Consider the following 23,862-nt stretch of genomic DNA (forward strand, 5'->3'; position numbering starts at 1 on the left):
GTGAGTGGGAAGAAACATGAATTCATATTTTACAGTTTATCCACCCACAAATGTACTTTAAAACTATAATTAAAAGTATGTAATTTCTTAAGTTTTGAATCCTGTTTTATGTCATGACTCGCCATTTTCTCCTTCTGGTGGGAAGATTACTTTTTATCTCCTAAAGTTACAAAACAGTAAATTTTTCCTCCCTGGGGGGGTTTATGGAGACAGTTTAATGCCATAGTGTTAGAAAAATGTAACCTAAACCTTTTTTCATAGTCAGGACTAGTTGCAGAATCATATGTCTAACTTTCCATTCTCCTATTAAACTGTGGAGATAGTGGTATGTAAATTAAGTCCAGGATCAGGGCAAATAAGGGAAGGAAACATGGAATCTTCTCTGATAATAAAATGTGGGACTCTTAACAAATCAATATTGTATAGACTGATATTTTTCCAAACTAAACGAATATTCTTTATTTTTGTGCAAGAGCAAATAGAGTAATAGTCTTAATTAAGTTTCCAGGTAGAAACATTTGTTAAGTCCAAATTTAATTCAGCTCTAGCACTCTATAAAAGCAATATTCATTTGCTACGCAAATTTTTGATGTCTAGACCTCCTGCATATACTTAATGCTGTTTTTCATAAGCATCGCTGTGCTTTCACATTCACCTAGTGCACAGCCTCCCCTTTATACATTCTAACCATGCGTTTGGTCCTTCAGTACTTTTACTGGCCACTTTATTTAAGAAATATGCACTGGTTTTATTTCAGGAGACATCTTAATTAAACTGGTGCAACCTAATTTTAATGCATTTTAAAAGTGGTTTATTTTGATTCATCATAAACCTGCTCCTAAAGGTATAAACAGACAATTAGGGAAAAATACCTTGAATAAAAATGTAACCTACATTGAGAGAAAACGGATGGTAACAAACCAGTTATTAGCAGTTTAGTCTTGTGACTCAAGCAAGTCATATAGGGTATGATTTAACAGATTGAGTCTGGGAATAGGAGAAAAGTTGTGTGCACTGTGAGCCCTTCACTTGTTTCCACCAGTGCGTTGTGCAATTGAGGGTGGATTATTCACGGGTGCAGCTTTTTCAGTTTTGTGGAAAACCCTGAAAATCACAACATGAAGAATGAGTCACCATTTCAGGCCACAGAGCAGCAGCTCAGATACATCCCAGTTTGCAGACATCCGTGCTGCTGCAGGCCAGCAGACATGATGGAACCCAAAGTGCTTTCTGCTGGCAGCTTCACAAATCCATGGTGGTTACCACTTGTGTGCAAGCACAGAATCAATGAACTGTGGGCAATGGTGATTCACAGGAGCAAAATTATTTATATTGAAGGTCCCATCAGTGACACTGCGCTGTCATTAGTCAAAAAAGTGATGGGTTAGGACCACTGTCTTTCTCTTAAATGGCATTTCACAATGTATGAGGCAAGCACTGATGGGAAAAGGGCATGCAGGAGCGTGATGGCAGAAGTGTCAGTAACAAAATAAACTACCTCAAATTTCCTGTGAGGATGCTGAGGGAACACAGTATGTCAGCAGCTGCTGTGATGATACCAAGAATCTTATTTTTGGTTTACAAGTAACAGCGTCCACATTAGGAAACTGTATTACTGCGGCCATTCTTGTGCAGGTAAAGCAGCAGCTTTGGGCATAAATGCCTAAAGCAGACACAGCAGTGCAAATGTGAGTGCAGGCACTCTGCGTGCAGCTTAGGATCTTCAACAGTGCCAACAGCACTGGAAGTCGCCTCCTTTTGACAGAGTTTGTGTGCAAGGCAGCCGAGTGCTCAGCAACCCTGCAGAAACGGCGCTGGTGTAACTGCCCTCGCCCGGTACCGAGGGAAGGTGAAGAGCGCAACTGCAGCAGCTTCGCTACCCAAACACAACGTGCCCACACGGCGCTTCGGCTCCCACCGTGCCCGCCCACAGCCATCTGTGCCGGCCCGCAGGCCTCCGCCCCCCGCCAGGAGTTAACGGCAGGGTCGCACACCCCTGCACCGCCAAGGCACCTGCCTGGACACGCTGCCGCCTCTCGGCTTCCCGAGGCGGCGGGGGAGCCGCCTGCCGCCCTCTCCCTCACGCAGCCGTCCCCCGCCCAGAGCGGTCGGGCCGTTCCCGGACCCCCGGGTCTCACCGGGCCGCGGAGGACGCGGGCGAGCCAGGGCAGCGAGGCAGCCCCGCGCGCCGCCGCCGCCGCCAGCCGCGCTCTGCCCCGCCCCCTGGCGGGGAGGAGGAAGCCGGCCCCTCCCAGAATGCCTCGCGCGCGGCAGAGGCCGGCGCGCCTGCGCGCTGCGCGGCCGGCTCCCAGCTCAGCGCAAGATGGCGGCGGGCGCCTCGGACCCCCTGGAAGAGATGCTGCTCTTCTCCGAGGAGGTGGACGAGAAGGCGGTCAGCGACCTGGTGGGCTCCTTGGAATCGCAGCTGGCCGGCGGCCGGGGCTCCGCCGAGGCGCCCCAGCCCAGGACCTCCGCCCCGTCCCAGCAGCAGCCGCAGCAGCAGCAGCAGCACCAGGGGAGCCTAGCGGGGGGCAGCAGCCCGGTCCGGCAGCAGCAAGGGCATCCCGCGCCCCCTCCCGCGCCCGGGGCAGAGGAGGCGGCGGGGTGCCCCGGAGCCGCGGAGAGCCGAGCGCCTGCCCAGGGGCCGCTCCCGTCCCCCCCGGCGGCAGCGGCGGCGGCGGCGGCGGCGGCAGCGGCAGGGAGGGGAGCGAGTGTAAACAGTAGTAGTGTGCAGCAATCACATGGAGCGGCTCTGCTCAGCAGCGGCGGCAGCAGCCCCGCCGCCCCTGCCCCGCCGCAGCCCGCCGCCCCCCCGCCCGCCGGCGCCCCTGCCCAGCCTGTCAACAGCCATGTGGCTGCCGGCGCCGCCGCCCGGGACGCGGGGAGCCCCAGCCCCGGCGGCAGCCCGCCCGCCGCCGACAGCGCACCGCCGCAGCGCGCCGAGGCCGCGGCGGGGAACGAGACCCCCGCGGGGGGCAACGGGCCGGCGGGAGCGGCGGAGGGCGCCGCCGCCGCCACGACCGCGCCGCTCCCCGGCGAGGCGGCGCCCAACGGGGAGGGCGCCGGGGGCCGGCCGGCGGCAGCCCCGCCAGTCAGCAGCCACGGCAGAGCCGACGCCGCCACAGCACAGACCAAGCCCGCGCCCGGCCCGCTCCCCGCAGTAAACGCACTCAGTAACTCCGCCAGCCCCGCGCCCAACGCGGCCGCCCCGCCGGGACAGGGCTCGGCCGCCAGCTGCGCCCCGGCGGCCCCCGGAGCCGCGCCCAAGCCGGCGGTCCCCGCCAAGGCGGGCGCTGCCCTCCCCGTCGCCCCCGCCGCCCCCCAGGCCCTGTCGCCCAGGCCGGCGATGGGCGCTGCCCCCCGGATCGTGGCCCCCCAGCTGATCGTGAGGCCGCCGCAGCAGCCCGCCATCCAGCAGACCACCATCCAGCTGCCCCCCGGCTTCACCATCCCGCCCGGTAAGTGCCAACACGGCGGCCGCGGGCTCGCCGCCCCTTCTAACCTCATCTTCTTGGCCGAGGGATTTTTTTTTTTTTTTTCCAAAGTCGTCGTCTTCCCGCTGCTCGACGTGCTGGAGACAAAAGCAGAGCCACCTGTGAGGGCGGCTTCTGACAAACCGGCTGCCGGTAATGAGGACGTAATTGGTGCGGGACGGGCGGTTGCTAATGCAAACTAATTATGACTGTTGGTTGATGAGTTACTTGTTTTGTTCTAGGGAGAGAACGGCAGTCAAGGTAAGGTATTTGCGGTGGTGTAGCGAGCAGTTGTGCGCCAGATAAAAAGTTGGGCTGTTGGAATGATTTTATGTATGTTTTGAAGGACTCTGTTTTCTGCTTTACTCTTAATAGTCTTTAGAAGTTTTCCTTCGAGGGTGTCTTATGCCGTGAGTCAGGTGGCAAAGTGACAGGCTAATTTGTGTAATTTAAACTGTTTCATTTTGGTAAGTGTGAAGGCGTCATTCTCCGCTGCATGTCTGCAGTCTTTACATCACCAGATTTTATTTCTAACTCTGAAGTAACTGTTGCATCCTGTCTATTCTCCTTTTAGTTTCTTATCTTTCATTGCTAGAAAGTCCGGCAAGGTTGTTAACTAACCCAAACGGCATCCCTTCATCCCAGCGATTCCTCCTCTAATTGTATATTGTTTTGTCTGGTATTTTGAAGGGTTCTGTGGACCCCTTCATGGATTTTCATGTTGCGAAAAGTTGGTAACTTTGTGCCTTCTTGATTTAGGAGCTGATATACCATTTGAACTAATTTTTATTTTGTGCTATTAATAGCATGATAATATGTGGAGATATTTGTGAACTCTGAAATAACTTTTTTCTTTCACTATGCTTCTTAAAATAGTTGATATTTATTAGCTAAGTGAAGCAAAAATGTGATGGTGTAGAAGCTTGCTTCTAAGTGGACTTCTAGTAGTCGTGTCTTTGGCCATAGTTCATAAAATTCCTGCTCCAAATTCTTATGCTCCGACCAGATAAGGTTCTGTAGTTTCATGAAGACCTAAGTTAAAACAGATATGAGATTACTATTCAGATTGTATTAGTGCCTTTAGCCTCAATTTCCTGATATTAATCTGTTTGATAATTAACATACACATATGTTAATATGTATAATAACTTTTCATACAGTTTCTGAAGTTTATTGTGTCAATGCTTTGTTCCGCTACTTAATTTTCAAGTGGAAGAGGAAGACAGCCCTTGAAAGCAATCTGGTCCAAGGTTTAGAAAATGTTATGGAAATAATACTGTGGAAAGTTAGAATTTTATTTTATTACAAGATAGTTTGAAATCCATTAAATTTGCATAAACATCAAGATAGTATGTTCTAAGGTGAAGGTATTCAGAAAACACTTTTTTTTCCTGAGTTTTTACTCTCTAAATTAGTGAAGTTTTGAAACTCCTGTGTCACAAACCTCTGTCTAAAGCAAAAAATTTTAATCAGTTTTTGATAGTATGTTATTTTAGCATATAATACTCCTAAGTTGTGTACTTCATCTTTACATGGCTGACAGTAAGGAAAAACAAATCTCATAATTTAACTAGATTCTATTTTGTACATATTGGTCAGTAAAATAAATCTAAAGTACTCCAAATTGAATTAAAACATAACATTAATACGTGAACATTTCTGCATTTAGAGTGGTAATTATGTCTGCAACTTTTATTGAAGTTGTGTGGCATGTGTTGTAATTTATTTTTCCATTCTTTTTTTTTTAATTGGAAAGAGTTTTAGAAAATTGGAAGATAAATTAACAAACCACCTGTGAATCATTGTAATCCAAATAGAGCGTGTTTCTTTTAATGTATGGTAGGCATTATCCTGTGAGGGTTTTTATATAAGGTTCACAATCAGAGAAGTGATAGTTGTTTGGTCAGTTGTTAATGTACTAATTTTTGTGTGTCCAGATGGTTCAAAAATGACATATGTCAGATACAACATCTGCTTACAGAATTTTCTATCAAGATAAACCCTGAGGTTTGGTGCTTGAAGGGCTAGTGAACCTAAATTGCAATATTTCACAAGAATTGTTTGTTTATTTTTTTATTTCAACTCTCTTAAAAATAACTCTCTGGGTTTTGTAAGAGAGTCTTTTAGACGTGATCCTTGCTACAGCTCTCTTGCCTTTTGCCTTAAAGCTCGATTTCCACAAATTTTTAGTTTGTAGTGGCAGAAATTTGCCTTCTCTTTGTGTTTTCAGCAGTGGCAGTTGGCTGGGAGCACCTAAGGCTCCATGAGTGAGGGCTTTTTTGACTGGTGCTGCGGTTCACTCACATGTTCATCCCCGGTCTGGGATTCGTATTTCTATGTCAGGCATTGAAAGACTGACTTTCTTGGTATAAGGTACTTTTGAAATCTGTTACTTGCTTGATATAATACTGTTAAGTTTCTTGATCCTCATGATATGTTGCAAACCATGTCCATTTGCTGAGGTGTTTTGGCTTTTTTAGAGAGGGAAGCTAATAACAAGAAGTGGATGTAAGCTTTTACCATGTTTCTTTTCCCTTGCAAAGTGAAAAGATATATGTGAAACGATTTGTACATAGAGATAAGTTGTAGAAATAACATCTACTGACTTAATCAACAGAATAAAAGTTGACTTCCTAGATCCTTATGTTTTGGTTCTCCAGTAGTTACAGGCAAGACATTTTTCTGTTTGTAGAGCCATTGTACCCTATGTTGTATCCTACCTAGGTTAAATTATTAAAATGTACTCTGGAACTAACTTAGAAATTCTTTAAAATAATCTGTCTGGGGAACTGCTGCTTAATTCTGAGAGAACTAGAGGAAGCACATCACATGCTTGGCAGTGATCTTGAATAGGTGTGATGCTCCAGATGATTCAGGGACCAACTTAAGTATTGTCTCCCCTTTTCTCTCCTGCTGACTATGGAAAACTTTGGCAGTTACACTTAGGGCAAAACTTGATGGCACTGGCTGCGTTGTGTAGAAGGTTTCTATTTGTGAAATACTAGCAAATAATCTGTAAGTATTGTAATTTACTTACAGAAAGTCTTAGAAAACATGTCAGAAGTACTCTGTTTATTTGAAAACAATTCCTGTGGTGTTTTCCTAAAAGATCTTGTATAATTTTGTGCTAAGGAGTAGTTGGGTTGGTTCTCTGGGTATGACGATATTGTTTTCTTGACGTCTAAACCACAGGTTGTGCCCCCTGACACAATGGTGGTAGGTGTCAAATCCATGTGTTAATGCTCAACAATTAACTAAGTCTCAAATATTGTATACTCGGAAATGTCTGGTGTAATGTTCGCATGTACACATCCCCCAAAGCTGTTGTTTTAGTAAAGCTCGTATGTCATTGTCCCTGGTATGTTCATACTGAATTCTGTTCTCAGCTACTGGATTGTCGTTACAGTTTACTTTTAATGAATATTTCTTTCTAATTTCATTCTGCTGACCCTGGCTAGGCTGCTGAAAGTCACTGTGTGCCTATACACTTGAGTGACCACTTTTTTCACCACTGTTATCCATAAAGTACAGTTATACCCGATTCAGTTTGGATTTCAAATGAGTTTTTGTCTGCTAGTAGGGGCTTCTTTTCTTTTTCGAAAGAAAATCTCATGTTACACCAGAATTAAAAAAAAATACAGTATAAAGAAAAATGTACAGTGCTATACATTAATTTTATTCTGTATTTTGTAGTTAGTTCTGTAAATATTATTCTTTATTGTATAGTTATTGTTACTTTGTTCTCCTTAGGTATGGTCTTGGTGCGCACGGATGCTGGGCAGCTTGTAATGGTGCCTCAGCAGGCTCTGGCGCAGGCTCAAATGCAGGCTCAAGTACAGACACAGGGACAGGGCCCTACCAGCATCTCACCCAGACTCTCAGTGCCCACAACTGGCCCCGTTTTTCGCCTATCAACAACTCAGGTATGCCTGGCTTGGTTTCGCTTTACTTTTCTGCATTATGTTTTCCTCTCTCTTATACGTTATTAGCTCATATGTTTTTGCAAATATGCTTTCCTCCCATTTTTTGTTGTGAATGCTGGAAATCCTTATTCAAATGCAGTGTATTTTTGAGGCCTAGGGGGCTTTTTTGTATTTCAGAAAAAATCTACTTTATATGTAGGGTGTCTCAAGACCTTGTTCAGACTGTGAGATCATTGGAGGCTACAAGACCGAGTCTTAGCCAGGACTTAGTTTGGACTGTGTGCCACTGGTTCAGCAAGCACCACTTCTTCCTCCGAATCAACAGCACTGATATCCCAGCATGCTGAATAGATGCACAGGATAGATAATTTCACTAGAAATTAGAGAAGAGAAAGCCAAGAACATTCAATAGAGCAATTTGCAGTAATTAACTTTTCTAATATATTTTATTCAAAAGAAAGTTTTGATTCCTTTGATTCACCTCTGGGTGTGATCTGTCTACACTTAAAGTTTCAACTGTGTTATGACTACACTTCCTTTTTTTTATATAGATTGACAGGAAAGTGTGCTTTCCTACCCCAAAGCCTTCAGTGGAGTGTGTTTATTTCAACTCACAACTGATGTATTTTCAAGGGTGAAGGTGTATTGTTTATTTAATTACTTGGTGGGCTGCACTGGTTTAGAATTTTGTAGGGAGGCTGTTTAGCTTCGGGCTGTTTGGGACTAGAGCTGAACTATCTTGCTAAAATGTAGAGGCAAACATCTTTGGATGTTAGTCCAGGGCAGCTGTGCCATAACAAGAATAGGCAGAGTTTAAGGTAGTTTTCCCTAAGGTCTTTATTTGCAGACCTGATAAGTAATTCTGAGTGGAAAGAGATTAAGAGAGCCTGTTTATAATTTTTTAATTGACTGTTGTACAGGTTGCTTGAAATAAATTAGACATGTGTATCCCGATGTTTAACATTTGATTACCGTTCCATTATATGCTTTGTGCATTACACTGTATTTATAGTCTAAAAGATTACTAAGTTTAATTCAAAACTGAAAACAATTACAAACTTTTCAGAAGAGAAGGAAGGCAGGATAATATTGGAGGCTTAAAAGTCAATTACTAACAGGAGGCAATCTAAAACAATGCAGCCAACTAGAATACAAGTTTCAGAAATGAGTGTCGCTAGGAAGATTGTAGCTCAATGGAATGTATCTCAGGAAATACATAAATAAAAGCCTGGAAACACTTGAGGAACTTTATGCCCTCAGAGAAGAGGTAAGTGCAGTATTGGATGAGATTTGTAAAAGAACTCTTCACAGAGAAGGCAGCTGTTTAATGTTTATATGTGTGATATCTGGAAGATGAAGATGACTTGTAGAAGCCTTCAAAGATAAATGTATTTCAGGAAAAATAAATGTAGATATAAGCATGTGTTAATGTTGAGGTTTTTTTGACCAGTTTGATGACAACAACAAATCTAGACAAGTATTTCTTTTCAGTTTGCATGTCTGTCTTTGGTTATTTGGGGCTTTCTTTGTAAATAGGTACAATCAGTTCTTTAGTAGTGACTAAAAGGGACTGTATAGCACACATTCTAGCAATGGATCCTGAGACAAGTTCATAGCCTAAATGTAAAACAGAAATTGTGGGGTGGGACTGAACCAAGAGTATGATCTCAGTCTGTTACAATGGGTTTGTTTTAGCTGTTTCTGTTTCATACTGTTAGTTTTCTTGTAACTTTAACTGCTGTGGCCAGAATTAAAATTCAGAGTGGAAACATTCATAGCAAATTAAATATTAACAAATTGTAGTTTGAAAGCGTTTGAAGAATACATTTTTATTGTATGTAAAATCTTAGGAAGCAGACAAAAATGTAGACCAGCTGCTTGGCTGTGTGTGTTCAGGCTTTATTAGAAGACCGGAGTTTGGATCCCAAAGTCAATCTTAAGATGTGTGCACAGCAAATTTTGGGAGTTGATCTCGTTGACCTCAGGCAGATGTTCTCTAGTTAAATGAACCAGTTAAGGTTGCAGAAGGAGTATAATCTGACTTGCAGGATTTATATTAAAATATACCCGTGAGGATACTGCATGTTTATGTGTTTGTAGAGATACCTATTAATAAAATCTGAAGGAGTTCAGGTATTAGAAAGACGTAATTGTTTTTGTGAAGAGTTCTGTCAAGATAAATACCTCACTACCTTATAGATATTCCTTTACATTTGTTAGTGCTAATAAACTGGTTGAGAATAGAAGAAACCAGCAAGGCCTTATGAATGATAGATATCTTGCAGGATGCAAAAGTTTGATTATTTTAGTGTGGAGGGATTAGAATCATACTATTGTAGCTTGTCGAGTTTGATCTCCTGTGAGGAATCTTTGTGGTAGCTGCCCAAACTGTACCGCATCATTTTTTAATTTGTTGTAATTAACAAGGATAAGAAATAACTAAGATTGTCCTTGGGAAATTACATTGAAATTCCATGACTCTGCATGTGGTCTGCAGATTCTTCTTTCATTTTACAATGCTTATGTTTGACCTTAGGGTGTTCTTTAAAAATGATGATTGACAGCCTTTTAAAACCAGTTTTTTGTAGAGGTTTAAATTCTAAGAGTTTATCTTACCAGAACTAGACACTAGACTTTTATTTTGTTAGGCGAATGGTTTATAACCAGAGACTATTCACTGTTTTTTCTGGTGGAAGTGTCCAATGACAAATATTATGCTAATGTTTTTAGAAGTGTCACTTATTTGTTTGAGTAGTCATTATGCTTAATCAAGGAAAAGGATCATGTTCTAAAATACAGGAAATTGTGTGTACTGAAAAAATTTTTTTTCAGTGATTTGTAATTGTTCAGAATCAAATTCTGATGTGTCAGCTAAATTCCGTCAATTAAAATTTTTAGTAGAAATTTAAAATCTGTGGAAAATGGTGTCATGTTTTTATGTCTATAAAGTATATTCAAGAGTCCTAGTCTCCACTGTGACTGAAACACAGAAAAATTGTGTGTGCCATTAGCTCAAGACACACAGACAGAATGTAAACATTCAATTCTTGAGTCCTGTGAAATATTTTGCAAGATTGACGAGCATTGCAGGCTATGCGGTTTTATCCTCTAGAACATCAAATACCTATCTCTCCAATATGTTAGTGGAATGATTGTTATTTTACAGTGCAGAGCTCATTAAATTTACCGTTATGTTTTTATGAAATTATTTTAAGATAGCTCTATTGGGATTAAAATGCAGGGTGATTTAAATATGTAGAATTTAGTGATGTACTTCAGTCACTGAGTTCATGTTTTACTCTACTTCTACCTATGTCGAAAGTCTATGCAGGTGGAAATTTGCAGTCTACCATAAGCATTCCAGGAAATAGTATCCTACTATGAAGAATGTATGATCTGTCCTAGAAAAGCCATAGCTTTCACAGTTTGTAGGTATTACAGTTGCTTTTCTTCAGATTGTCCTGATTTTTAGTCAGTGTCAAGTGCCACAAGTTACTCAGCTAAGTGATTGTTTTTAGTGTTATAGTTAATTTGTATATACTTTAAATAATTACTGTGTTAAGAAAGTGTGTTATGAGCTATGTAGTTAGATGTAAAACACAGGTTATTAAATAACATGCCAAAGAAATTGCAAAAGCTGGCAGTGACTTTTGGCAATTCATTAAGTGTTCAGCGTGATAACTGGAGAATACAAAATGAATTATGAATTAACTTTTAAAAATTCCAAGAAAGATCTTCTGAAAAATTACTGAAGTGTTCATCTAAATTTGAAAGCTCTTTGAAATGTTTTAAGTGTTCTTAAATGAGACTGACTTGATCAATTCACACAGAGCTGTCCAGATTCTAAACTGCTTCTGCAGACCAGAAGTGTAACAAGATTTTCTTCCCATATTCCAGGACCATCACTTGGTAGATCTTCTCCCAGTTATTTGGGAGGAAAACAAATCAGGTTTCCCATGAAAATTGTGGCTTCAGTAGATGGGTTTTGATCCAGGCCAGCGTGTGAGGAAGGAGCCACCTTTCCCTAGATCAGTGGAAGCTGCTGAGGCAGAGAAAGCACAGTCTGTTTTCCCTTAGCATTTAGTACAAGGGCGTAGGATAGTGTTTTCCTTGAAGATGATTTTTCCTCGAAGATGATGGTTTCATTGTTACCTGTTGCTTTGCTGAATGTTCTGAAGTCACATACCTGTACAGAGTACCATTTACCTCTGTAGGGAACTGATAGAGCCATTCTTCCTCCCTTCCCAAGGTAAAAAAGTATATTTTGATAGCAGTGCCAAACACAAAAGTTCAAAAAGATTAAGATATGTAACTTCCCGTTCATCCCACATTAATCTCTTCTGTACATGTGCAGTGTATTACAGTCTTTGCATGATAAATGCACAAAGATAAAAGTTCAGCTAGGCAATCAGGGCACGCTGTTGTTATTGCACAGCAAACTTAAATCTGATGTTCCTAACATTTTTGAGTGCTTGGCTTTGCTATTTAAGTCAGTATTTGACTTCTGTTGTTTGTAACCCCTTTGTCTCTTTTTTTTTTTTTTTTTTTTTTTCAGCTTTTAGGAGTGGAGGATGTAAGAAATTGTAGTATAGCCTTGGGGGAAATTTTGCTTTAGATTCTTGGAAAAAGATAGGCAAATCCATTTTCAAAGGGAGACTTGGGTTCTTTTCTCAACTCTTAGGTGGGCTAATCTTTAGACATTGACTTATGTTCCTCTAAGTTGCTGCTGTGTAAAATACGGATAAAATCTGTTTGTTTTCAATTCCTCCTGGAATTCTGGAAAACTAACTAATCAGGATGTGCAAGTACCTTGCAGGAAGGATCTCAGTTCCGATCAGTTTAATGCCGAACTGAAAGGCTCTGGAGCACGGGAATGTGTCCCAAAAGGATGTGCAGGGTCTGCAGCACAGCCAGGAGCAGGGAAATGGGTTGAGTTGGAAGAACCAGAATAGGAAAGTAGCAGAATAGTGCAGAGAAAGCAGTAATTGAGAGAAATAAATACCTGTAATAGGAAGATGTACTAGATATGTTAATGGTCTTTTACATTTAAAGTCTTCCTGATTTCTCGAAGTAAAATATTCAAGAAAAGTATGAATAGGTGCAATTATAGCATAAAATAGTTTTAGTTTAGGTCCAATTAGGAGATTGTAGAGGACTGTAGTGGGGGGATATTAACTACAGCTAACTACACTGTTGTTAGGGAAGAAATATTGCAAAATATTTAGGTATATAAAACCAAAACATTTTTCAGATTGTGAATATAAATTTGTCTTCCTGGTGCAGCTACCAGGGGCTTCTTAAAATTGTTACCCTGTGTTTTACATGGAAGTACTCAGTCTCACGGAAGATTGTAATAATCTTTTGGTGCGTTCAGAAGTGCAATTTTGTACTGTGAATACATTTTGAGTGGTAACATGCCTGTTTGAAAAAACAATTAATGAAATAAAAGATTAGGATGTTTAAAGCAAACATTGGTTTGAGTTAACTGTGCATAATTTTAATTGAATATTTTTCTCTTCGTGATTTTAATTTCCTTTAATTTTTTTATTTTAGCTGAATATTAAAAAGTTATTAATTTTGCCAAAATCTTAGTTAAGGTACAGGATTTTTAGGAAACAAGCTGTAATTTGATGGAACTTTGGTTGATCTTAGAAAAAAATTGTTCTGGATTCTTGTATTACAAGCAGGTCAAATAAGCATGGGTTTGCTTGTATTACTATATTCTTTAGAATATAGTAAATTATAACTAAATATAAATATAAGTAAATTCAGAAGTCTTTTAAAACTGATTATTTAGGTTGCATTAAGTTTTTGCCTTCATGTCTTGTTCGGAAGCTTATGCTTGTGAAATTATGAAAAATAGGTAGGTGCTGCCATCTAGTTTTTCTTTGAGTTTCTTTTGTTGATCTACATTTTTCATTTGTACAGTTTATGGCTTTTCATGCTTTTGGTGCAAATTTGCTGGTTTCTGTATCTTAATACTGAGTTGGGTTTACATTCGTAACCAAAATGCAGAAAATAAGTTACTTATTTTAAATTATTTTTAATTAAAATTCTCTTGTTAGTTACAAAATTAAAGTACTGCTGTACACTAAGAATATGAAGTGAGTATCATACAGGAAAGACCAACGTTAGCCTGGCCCATAAGATTTTATTATGGAGTATCTGTTATCAGAACTTACACATCAGGTGAAAAGCGTATGTTGGAATTTTTATGAGACTGCTGCTGAAAATGGGTTTGGTCTCAGAGTTTACTGTTTTTATTTCAATTAGTGAATTGCACTGTATATTTTTAGTGATCAGAAAAGGTAAAGTTACATGTGGAGATTGATGGTTTAGTCCAAATATTTAGGCACATAAGTGGGCTACTTAACAACGCTTCTGCTGCAAATATGATGACAAATCAATCGCGTTTTTGTTTCATTGCATAAATAGTCCAATCAACATATTTTGATATATTTTTTAAGAAAATGACAAGTCTTTTCTAGCTTTGTTTTTACCTGCTTGGGCATTTTTCTGACTTCTCTTCAGAATTTCTAGTTCATGAAATAAACTTTACTGATTTGTTTTCTATATTTGGACATTCACTTTCTGCTAAGTTTCACTTCACCATCCTTTTTTGAAATGAAAAAGTCCTTTGAGCTTGCGAAAAGTGCTGAATCACCTCGTTTGGAACTGGCTTTGCTTTTGCTATGAAATGTTTGATGCAGACAACAGCAGCTTAGTCTTTGCCATCACATGTGATGTTGAGAGCAGTTCTAAACTTGGCCGGTGTTTCACAAGCTGCTGTTCTTGCGAAAGTGGAGCCTTTCGAATCTGAGATCGTTCTGATAATATGCGATGCCCGTGTTTTCAGCAGTGTTTGTATTTGTAGTCATGTTTTACTTTTGGTAATTTTTTTCTTGTTTATTGATTTATCTTTGTTTTCTGTTTTTTCCACACCCTTTCTGCTTTTCTGATAAATGCTTATTTTAAGTTTTGCTGAAATTGTAAGCAAACTGATAAATCTTTGTTGCCTGAAGTGCATTACCACTATTATCAAATAAGCTATTTCGTACTATTTCTTTTGTATAGACAGTTTTTGGGCTTCTTGTGCAATGTTCTGGAGAAGACATTTGTGTTAGCAGAACAGGTAGGTTGAAAAGCCAGAGAAAGTAAAAGGTGTGTGGTCTCAGCTACGCTTTAACCACAAAACCATTTTCCTTCCTTTTCTTCGTGGTGAGTGAATCTTTCCTGTATGAGCAGATAAGAAGTTCCTACTACTTACAGATTCTACTGTTTACATTTTCATAGCATTAACGTATCTTTTAAAACCTCTTAGAAAACACTCTAACATTAGTAAGGCTGTAAAATTAAACATGCAAAGATCAGGAAATGCTGTAAAAAAGGTTCCTGAGCAGTCTAATAGTGGCTCCCATGTGCACATGCGTTATGCTGCATGACTACATACTGCTGTTATTTTTAATTTCTACATTGTATAGGCTGGGCAATTTTAATTAATGAAGAATTATGTAGTATTTTTTCCTTCACTGTTCAGTTGGTTGCTTCAGGCTTATTTGCTGCATATTATCTAAGCTCCGCTTCTGAAGTGGGAATTAATAACCGAACAGGTTTTTTTGTGAAGCTTATTCCTGTAACAACTTTCTCAACAATGCAGTTGAGGGGTTTATTAGCCTCTTTTTATAAGTAATTTTAAGATACTGGTTAATTTTTTGTGTTCGAGTTGACTTCGTTGTCTTCATTTGCAGCCATGACCACTCCTGATCACAAACCCCACATTTCAAGTTGTCCACTCATAAGTATACGGCATAAGAGTATTGATTACAATAGATCATCTGTATTTGCATGCAGCACAAGCACTGAGCAATTGAGGCAGGGGTAGTATCTAACTGTAAGGCCAAAATTCAGGTGCTTTTTATCCACCAGGTTCTTTGTATTAGTCCTAGTGATTATAGATGGACCAGCCACTTCACCAGAGGATGAGAAAAGTACTTTGATAGTGGATGGTACAGGTATTTGTTTACACCAACAGGATGCTGAGACTCCAGAGACAGGGGTTTGGGCTTAGAACCCTGGTTTCTGAAGGGTTTCTTTGGTGGCCCCAAGCTCCTCTGCCTCTTGTCTAGTTGCTGCCAGTCCTGTGTCTTCCTCCCCTGTTGTTCATGAACCCAAAAGGGGCATCACGAATATGAGGAACACAGCAGCGTGTCCCTGCTTTGCGTTCTGATGTTCGACTCCAGTGATGCTGTGGTGGCAATGAAGGTTCTGGCTCTGTTGGCTGACGTGTTAGAGATTCTGCCTCCAGTCATTTTCTGCAATTGTGTGCAAATGTCAAGTTTATAAAGTGTTAGTGCTTTGGCTCAATTTGGCTGTATTTTTACCAGAGTGGAAAAAGCAAATCCCTGACGTACAAATTGCTCTGCAGCTGACGTTTAAGCGTATGTTCCAGATGAACCATAACCAAAAGAATTGAGAGGCAGTCAACAAGCATATGAAGTTTCTCCATGAACTCTTCAGAAATCTGACAGAATTTTAAGTATTGGCAAAGAGAGTTTCGTAATGGGGAGTGTTATGAAACCTTAGTAATAGGTAAGGGCTACCAGCTATGCCTGTAAGATAGACTGTATAAATTAGTTACTTTAAAATGAGCTACCAGATGTGACCTTTAGCATATGCTTATGTCAGTGACTGTGTTCCCACCTTCGTTTTCTCTTCGTTAAACTCTTTTATAGTTTGAGGCACCAAGGCATGTTGACATGACCTATTTTGTTTGTAAGAAGTCTTCTGGATTAATGCTTACAAATAAAATAGAGTTTTATTTCAGATTTCGCAAGTTTAAATCTAAACCGAAAGGTCATATTCTGCTAAAATTGAGTTTGGCATAGTACCTAGTGAAGCCGTGTACTGGAAGACACAGAAAGAGGTGTCAGGATGTGTATTGTGATAAACTTGCCCTTGCTTTTGTGTTAACACTTGTTCAAATGCTATTGACGTGTTTTCTTTCTTCCTTTTTGTGATTGATAGTGGCCCAGTTTAGTGACAGGACTGATCATGAAATGATATATGCAACACACTTGCGAAAAGTAAGTTCTCTTGCTTTGTAGTGCAGAGACCAGGTTGCTGGTGCCCTGAGCGTTCATCAGTAGGTGGTACTGTAGCACAGAATACAAGTAAACCACAGACCTCTTTCCAAGGATTTATACACATCAGTGTACTAACCTGTGGCAGTTTAAATCGTCTTGATTTTATAAAGATGTGGATTTACAATGCAGTCCCTAAAAATGGTGTAGTCCTGCCTTGGTAGTGACAAATAATCCTCAGGTATTTGGGGGTATTTCCTTCATATTCAAGGGGCCTGCTTTTTCAAATACAGCCTTGTATATTCCTTCAAATAGAGAGGCAGCTTGTTCATGCACAGCAGGTACAATGTGATTCGCTCCTGTTTGTGCCTTGAGCTTTGCCTCTTGACCCATGTGTCCCAAGCTTTGGGGAGAAGGTCTATGTAGTAAAGTTAAGATGTGGTTATTTAGGGAGTAGATTTACAGGACACAGAGTAATTCCACACTGACTTCTTCCATGAACAATTATAATGTACACGTATTGCCTTTGCAGAAGTGACTTTTTTGCACCTTGAAACTGGAGTGACTTACGTGGGCGGGATGAACCTTGGGACATCGCCCTCCACGCTGGCCAGACGTGAGCCAGGTCCGTTCTGAAATCCCCATTTCCACAGCAGCCCTGTCGGTGCTCCACTCACAATCCCAACCTCTCTGCAGGGACAGACCCAGCTCAAGTCTGTGTACAAAAGGCTTTCTTAAGCATTCTCAAGAGTCCCCATGGAGATTGCTGGTAGATTATATACTATATTCATTCATGTTGTGATTTCCTGCCTGTTAATGTCTGAGTACAGGGAAAAAGCCTTTTAAACATCACTTTCATATGTTTAGGAAATACAAAAGTAGGCGATGTGTCTAATAAAAAATAATACAGTTACATTTGAAAATATATATTCCTTTCCAAGCCTCTCTCGGTAATTTTGGAATTTAATAGCATCATACCAAACCTTAGCAGCTTTTCTTTAAAGAACATAATAAATTCTTTTAGATTGTTCCAGTAGGAGCTTGACACATTGGGTTATAATTTTTTAATATAATGTTGATCATTTCTGTTTTCTTTTTGATGGATTTCTCATGAGATCTGTTTACAGCTTTCTTTTCGTAGAGAATACAGCTATTTGTTTCTAAATAGTTTTTACCAGTTCTTCTTGAAGTATTTGTATTGGGAGTCCTTATAATGTCTTCTGGCATCTTGTAGCTGTCATTTAAAGATCATTTCCATGATACTTAAGAATTTGTCTAGGCTAGTTCCTTGTTATGTTTCTCATCCGCTCATTCCATACTTACCTCTTTAACATCTATGAGCTTTGGAACCACCTTAGTAAACAGTTGTGTGACTTTGTTTGCAGTTCTTTGGTAGTGGGGCTTTTTCTTCACATCCAACACGTGAATAGATTTTACTGTCATTTTGTGTCAAAGGCTTTTGTCACTATCAATTTCTAAAACTGAGGGTGAATTTAGTCTTCATGTTGCACGGTTTGCTCCTGTGGTCTGGCACGGTGGAACACTACGTGTGGAATGTGTTGCGTACTTAATTGGATAATAGGCTGTTATCATACCGAAATGTTATATTTTAATTATATGCAGTTTTGTTTTCAAGTATGTTCCTGTGATGAGTCGTGGGCATTTATTAGCTGAGGAAAATTCTCCAGCTAACAGTCTGAGCTGCGTATTTGTGGATTTCTGGCTGCAGATCCTTCTTGGAACTGAGGAGCTGCCAGAAGTTTGCCTGGTTATCTGCTCGCTTTGTAAATCCTCACCTCTGGAAGCACGTACTGACAGGAGGGGGGCAGATAACACAGCCGTGCTGTATTTTTAGGTTGGAAACACTGATTGTAAGCAATGAACAAGATGCACAGTATTTATGGTTTTAAATGCAAACATTCATTAGGTAAACGTAGTTTCATTCAACCAGTATTTTAAGGAAGTCGAAACAAGTGATCTTTACAATGGAGAAAATAGGTATGGTATTTAAAAAACAGAAAAAACTTATACGATCTTTCTTCCAAAAAACCAGACAATTCCGCCTATTCATGATGATGTTGTTTATTGCCTCTAGGCTGTCTCGGTATGGAAGACATCTCTAGTCAAGATTTAAAAAATCTTGAAAGCTATCCAAACAAAACAAAAAAAAGGTTTTGTTTAGATGTCAGGTAGATTTTTTTTCTTTTTTTCTTTTCTTTTTTTTTTCCCCCAAGTAGAGAAGATTGATATCCAGTAGATGATGTTGCTGGACTGATTGGTAAGGAATGCTTGGGGCTTTGAATGCCTGCCTGGGAGTTTTCTCCTTTTGGAGATCTTTTAAGCAAACTGGATGTTCTTTGAAGAAATATTTTATGTAGGTTTAATAGACGATATAAGAATCTAAGCCAAGCTGTTCTTTATAAAAATATTAATTACAGAGACATATGACTTACAACGTAAATCAAGGAAAATGAGTTTCATCTCATGAGAAACAATATTGCCCATGATTTATTACTCCAGCCACTTAGAAAATTTGTCTTTTCTAAGTATGTGTTTGAATGCAAATCTTAATAAATGCAAGTTATAAGAGACCAGTGGGGCCTCCATTTTAAAAAACGAGCAGTTATCTTTTTGTCTTAATTGCCATATTGTGTGATGTATTTCTTCCATAATGGTATTTACATTCCTGTAGAATTAAATAACAACTTTCCTGGAGACATTTTTTTATTCCTAAATCTTGTTCTTTGGTGTGAGGGTAAGAGGTTTAAATATTTCTCTCAGAATTAAAGTAAATTACAAAAACCAATTTATATGTTTACTGCATGAGGCCAATTTACTGAGCGGTAGAGTATGGTACTGAATGAAGGGCTGTGAGCCAGTCATTTTGCTTGGTGCTTCAGATTCCCGTTGCTGTCTGGTTACAGATTGTGCGTTCTATGACATTGATTTTCAAAATGCTTAGACTTCATTTCTGTGCACGTTAGTGTCTATATAGGTTAACCTGAAATAAATTATTTTTCTCCTCTGTATTTTCTCTCCATATTAATTTTCTTCAAGAAAAAGCACTAGAAAATGCCAGTAAATACCCAAATGACCACTCTGTTTTACTGGCAATTATAAACTCAAATATTGATGAATACTGATTTGTAAATATTACAACTGGACGAACACATCAATGTAACTTTTTTTGGGGGGCACATCCTGTTTTCTCTAATCTTTTCCACATATCTGTATGAGAAATAGCTTTTAGAAGAAATACTGCAAACATATAATTGAACAGAAGAAAACTCATTTTTGCATTATTTGTGAATATATATTTAAGAACATACTACTGGTCATTGGTGTGGGGTTTTTTCCCCAGCATTAATAATCATTATTCATATAATGACTATTATTAAAAAGTCTTGGAGATTAAGTTACTAAGGAGGAAAAAAAGAATAAAATGCTTATTTTTCCTTTATTAGCAACCACCCTCTGTAGCCACATCCACTGTCCGCCTGGGACTTCCAGTGCAAGCCAAAGTTGTTCAGTCAACGGCTGCGCCCGTCAGTGCCACGTCTGCTGGGGCTCTGCCGGGAGGCTCTATTCTCTCACATACCACGGTAAGTAGAATATAGAAAGCAAAAGATGGATGAAGAAAAGGATGTTTGTAATTATATGGTTTTTTTGAAAGTGAATTTTAATGTTCATATGTTTGCTTTTATTGCAGTCGTAATCTCAGAAATTGATGAGTGTATAGTCAGACCATGTTATGCAGGTGCTGAGTGACAGCCTAGTTCTTATTTTCTACTGTTTCCTAGATGATTAAAAAAAAAAAAAAAAAAAAAATTAAATTCTGCCCCAGACAGAGCAAAGCTCTGCGGTCAGGCTGGGCTGGGTGGTCCTGGCAGCTTCTGCTCAGTGGGTCGCACTGCCTGGCTGAGCCCTCTGGCTTCTGCAGTCCCATTTGCTGTGTCTGTCTGAGACTTTTTGGCACTTGGAAGGGTGGCACGTTGAGTCAGATAGAGTTATGAGACCTGAACCGGGTGCTGGGGTGTGTGTATCCGTTGCTCTGTGCAGCCTAATTAACTTTCCAGCCTTCTGAGGTTGCAGAGTGTCCAGCACAGTCTTTGCGTGATGCCCAGCCAGGTCCAGGACAGCTTTGTTGGCCAGGGCTTTGCACTGGTGCAGGAGCAGATATGCCACTGCTGGGTTCAGATGGGGTTAGGACGCTGTGTTAGTGCGTTCGTGTCGTCTGTATCTGAGCTGTCACTGTGGAAAAGGCAGTTGTAAACCTGATGACATGACCACAGATCATTGGGAATTGACTTCTTTATACTAAGGGCCGAAATTACAGGAAGTTGAGTTACAGAAGTCACGTCATCGTGGTGATCTTAAGGGGCTGGATAATAGCAACTCATTTTCAGTGGTACATGTGGTTTTGTAATAAAAAGAACTTTAAATGAGGGCTTTCACTGTTCACTAAAGGGTGACAAAATTAGGGTGATAATAAGTAAGTAAAGTCAAGGGGTTTATTTTGTCAGTAGGGGTGTATTTGAAAGGAAACAAGTTTTTCTTGCCAGGCTTTCAAGAACTTTGTGGTCAAGTGAAAGAATTAAAAGAAGATAATGACCTGTTTTTTCAATATAAAATATTAATAGGTATCAGTAGCTACAACGAGTGCTCAAAATTTATTCAAGACAACAGTAGCAACTGGAACATCAGCTTCTCAGCAACCTGCAGTAATTAGCGGTGGGCAAACTCAAGCTTCAGCACAAAACCAGGGTCAGCCTCGGCTGCCGCTTCCACCTCATACAACAGCACAAGTCCCAGCGCAGCCCCAGGTCATACCGAGCTCTCCTGTACCTGGAACTACAGTTGTATCACAGGTAAGTTTAAAAATACTAGATATGTGGCTTTCTTAGTACTTTATGAACTTCTAAGGTCTATTCAGAAGGAGAAAGAACTTCTTCTTCGTGCAAGCACACTTTGTGATGCAACAAATACTTCACAAACAAGAAGCGGTTCCCCTAATTTCAACTAAATGGGATAAAAGTTTTGAGAGGAAGAACACTTGTGGTCAGCTTTCTCTGTCCTGCATGTATGTGTCAGCAGTGAAAGAACTCATGTTTCTGCAGACAGAACAATCAGGCCTTCAGTCTATGGACTTCATTATTGTCATGTTGCTGGGTCTCAAGACCGTGGTTATACCGAAGAGTAACATTTCTGTTTCTCGGAGTCATTACACCGTCTAAAAATAATGGCTTGAAAAAATTGAAAGCATCCGTTTTTCTACTGATAAAGAAAATAGATATGATGTTTGAAGACTCATTTGATTTTACTGCTGTAGCTGCTTTGTAGAAAAACATAACGAATCAATAATTTAACAAGTTAAGGTAGCTTGCGAAACGTGCATTGTGTATTGGGCATCACAAAGGAGAGTGCATCTCCAACAAATTGTTGTGTTACTTCTCATATTTAAGGTTATTTTTATGAAAACAGATTGTAAATTATTGAGTAGATTTCCTTCATTGATTTTTTTTTTCTTTTGTTAGTATTTGCGAGGTGTGATGTTCAGTTACATGAAAAAGTGAAGAAAATGCCAAGTAACTAGCAGCAATAGTAAAATAGCTGCAGATGTATTTCAAATATGTCCTGCCTGAATTAGAACACTTTAATCATTTTCCCTGTTTATAGTGATCAGAGCATGCATTGATCCTGATTGAAAAATAGCATGGATCTGATATTTGTTTTCTTTGCCTTTTGCAGGAAATGCAAGAGAATGTGAAAAAATGTAAAAACTTTTTAGCTACCCTTATAAAACTTGCTTCTCATAACTCGCCATCTCCAGAAACGTCCCGTAATGTGAAAGCTCTGGTTCAGGATTTGTTGGTAAGTATTTAGTTATCTTTCATTTTGCCAGTTATCTATTAAGCTCATTATTTACGTATACCGAAAACTATTGTTTTGATCATAACAATTTTTTTGCTATAATGAAAGTGAAAAGAGTTGGGGTACATCAAAATGCAAATATTCTGTACGTTGCATATCTTCAGAAGTCTGTTAAAATTAATCTTTCTTTTAGTTTCTGAAAGGGGAAGGGCATCAAAGTATTTAGTACGCATTTGTCAAAACCACTCTTGATGGATAATATTTTGGTTGTTTATTTAAAAAAATAGTGTAAAATACAGGATTTTACCTTGATGATTCATTAAGTTTCTTCTCCTCTGAACAGTGGTCTTTTCTGAAACAGTAAGAAACTATTAAATGTTTTAACGACAGAATGAATGTAGATAGATGCCTCCACACATGGTTTAGGTTTTCTAGGACTGAGGGAAGGTGTTTTGCTAAGCTGCTGGGTCCGGGCAGCTCTGCAGACAGATGCCCCTGCACGAAGCCTTAACTGCAAGGGGGTTTCAAGAGGCAAAGTTGCGTTCCAGCTGCACAGAGTCTGACTTACTGTAGTCTGCAGTGCAAAAGGTGTTTCAGTGAATTGTGTAAATGCGTTGCAACCAGATGTTACTGTGGAGCTGGACAAATGATCAAGCTGCTTAAAATAAATTAGATATAGTCTATGAAGAACTTGGATTTAAAAGTAGTTGATCTAAATTTCTTTGAATTCATTGACAGAGAAACCTGTGTATTTTAGACAAGCCTAAAACTTTTTTCAAGTATCAGCCATTTAACAGTAATATTTAGTGGTTCCAGTAAAAACTTGTTTTAACTCTTGAAAACTGCGAAAGATTAACTAACTAAAGGTAACTACTTAAAATATTTAAAACAAAATAATGAGACATATATAATAAATATATTTATTGAAGGTTGTTTCAGGTTTTTTTTTGTTCTTCTCCTATATCAGGCCAGGAAAACTAATGAATGTTTTTATTATAACCTGAGATTGTAACTAATGATACTTTAGAAGTACTATAAAATACACCTGGGTTGTATAGTTCTCTTGTATTAGCTACTAAATAAACAACTGAATATATATTTCATGTATTTACAAGTGTATATTTTGTGAGCATATACATATATATACACACATACACACATTTATATGGGTGAATATTTTTTATATATACTTATGTATGCTTTTTATATATGCGTATGCCTTACATATATAGTTTTTTATATATGCATACACATATTCTACTAAGTTAAACTGAACCTTCAAAATTGGTTCTGGAATTAAGTAAATATATTTCCTTATTACAAGGGCTGACAAATTTTATATGTAATAGTTTGTAAGGTTACTTCAACAGCCTATTGTTTTAATTAAAATTTTTTAAAAGAAATCATTATGTGAGTGTTAGCAAGAGAATGGAATCCCAGAAGGACCCAAGTGTTTGTGGGATCTTGTCATGTCTTAAATTGTGCATCCCCAGAGGAACTCCCGCAATTCTTAGT

General features: G+C 39.6%; 1 protein-coding gene across 1 annotated transcript in view; it reads left to right on the plus strand.

Annotated features, from left to right (window-relative positions):
* Positions 1-2,323: 2,323 nt before the first annotated feature.
* Positions 2,324-23,862, plus strand: part of LOC135991989 (transcription initiation factor TFIID subunit 4-like) — a 142,748-nt gene continuing 121,209 nt past the window's right edge. The window contains exons 1-5 of the mRNA XM_065640890.1: positions 2,324-3,458; positions 7,224-7,396; positions 19,941-20,078; positions 21,117-21,344; positions 22,225-22,347. Coding sequence (XP_065496962.1) covers positions 2,324-3,458; positions 7,224-7,396; positions 19,941-20,078; positions 21,117-21,344; positions 22,225-22,347 — 1,797 coding nt within the window. The remainder of the gene's footprint in view (positions 3,459-7,223; positions 7,397-19,940; positions 20,079-21,116; positions 21,345-22,224; positions 22,348-23,862) is intronic.

Source organism: Caloenas nicobarica, chromosome 9, assembly GCF_036013445.1.
Source record: "Caloenas nicobarica isolate bCalNic1 chromosome 9, bCalNic1.hap1, whole genome shotgun sequence".
Taxonomy (NCBI): Eukaryota; Metazoa; Chordata; class Aves; order Columbiformes; family Columbidae; genus Caloenas; species Caloenas nicobarica.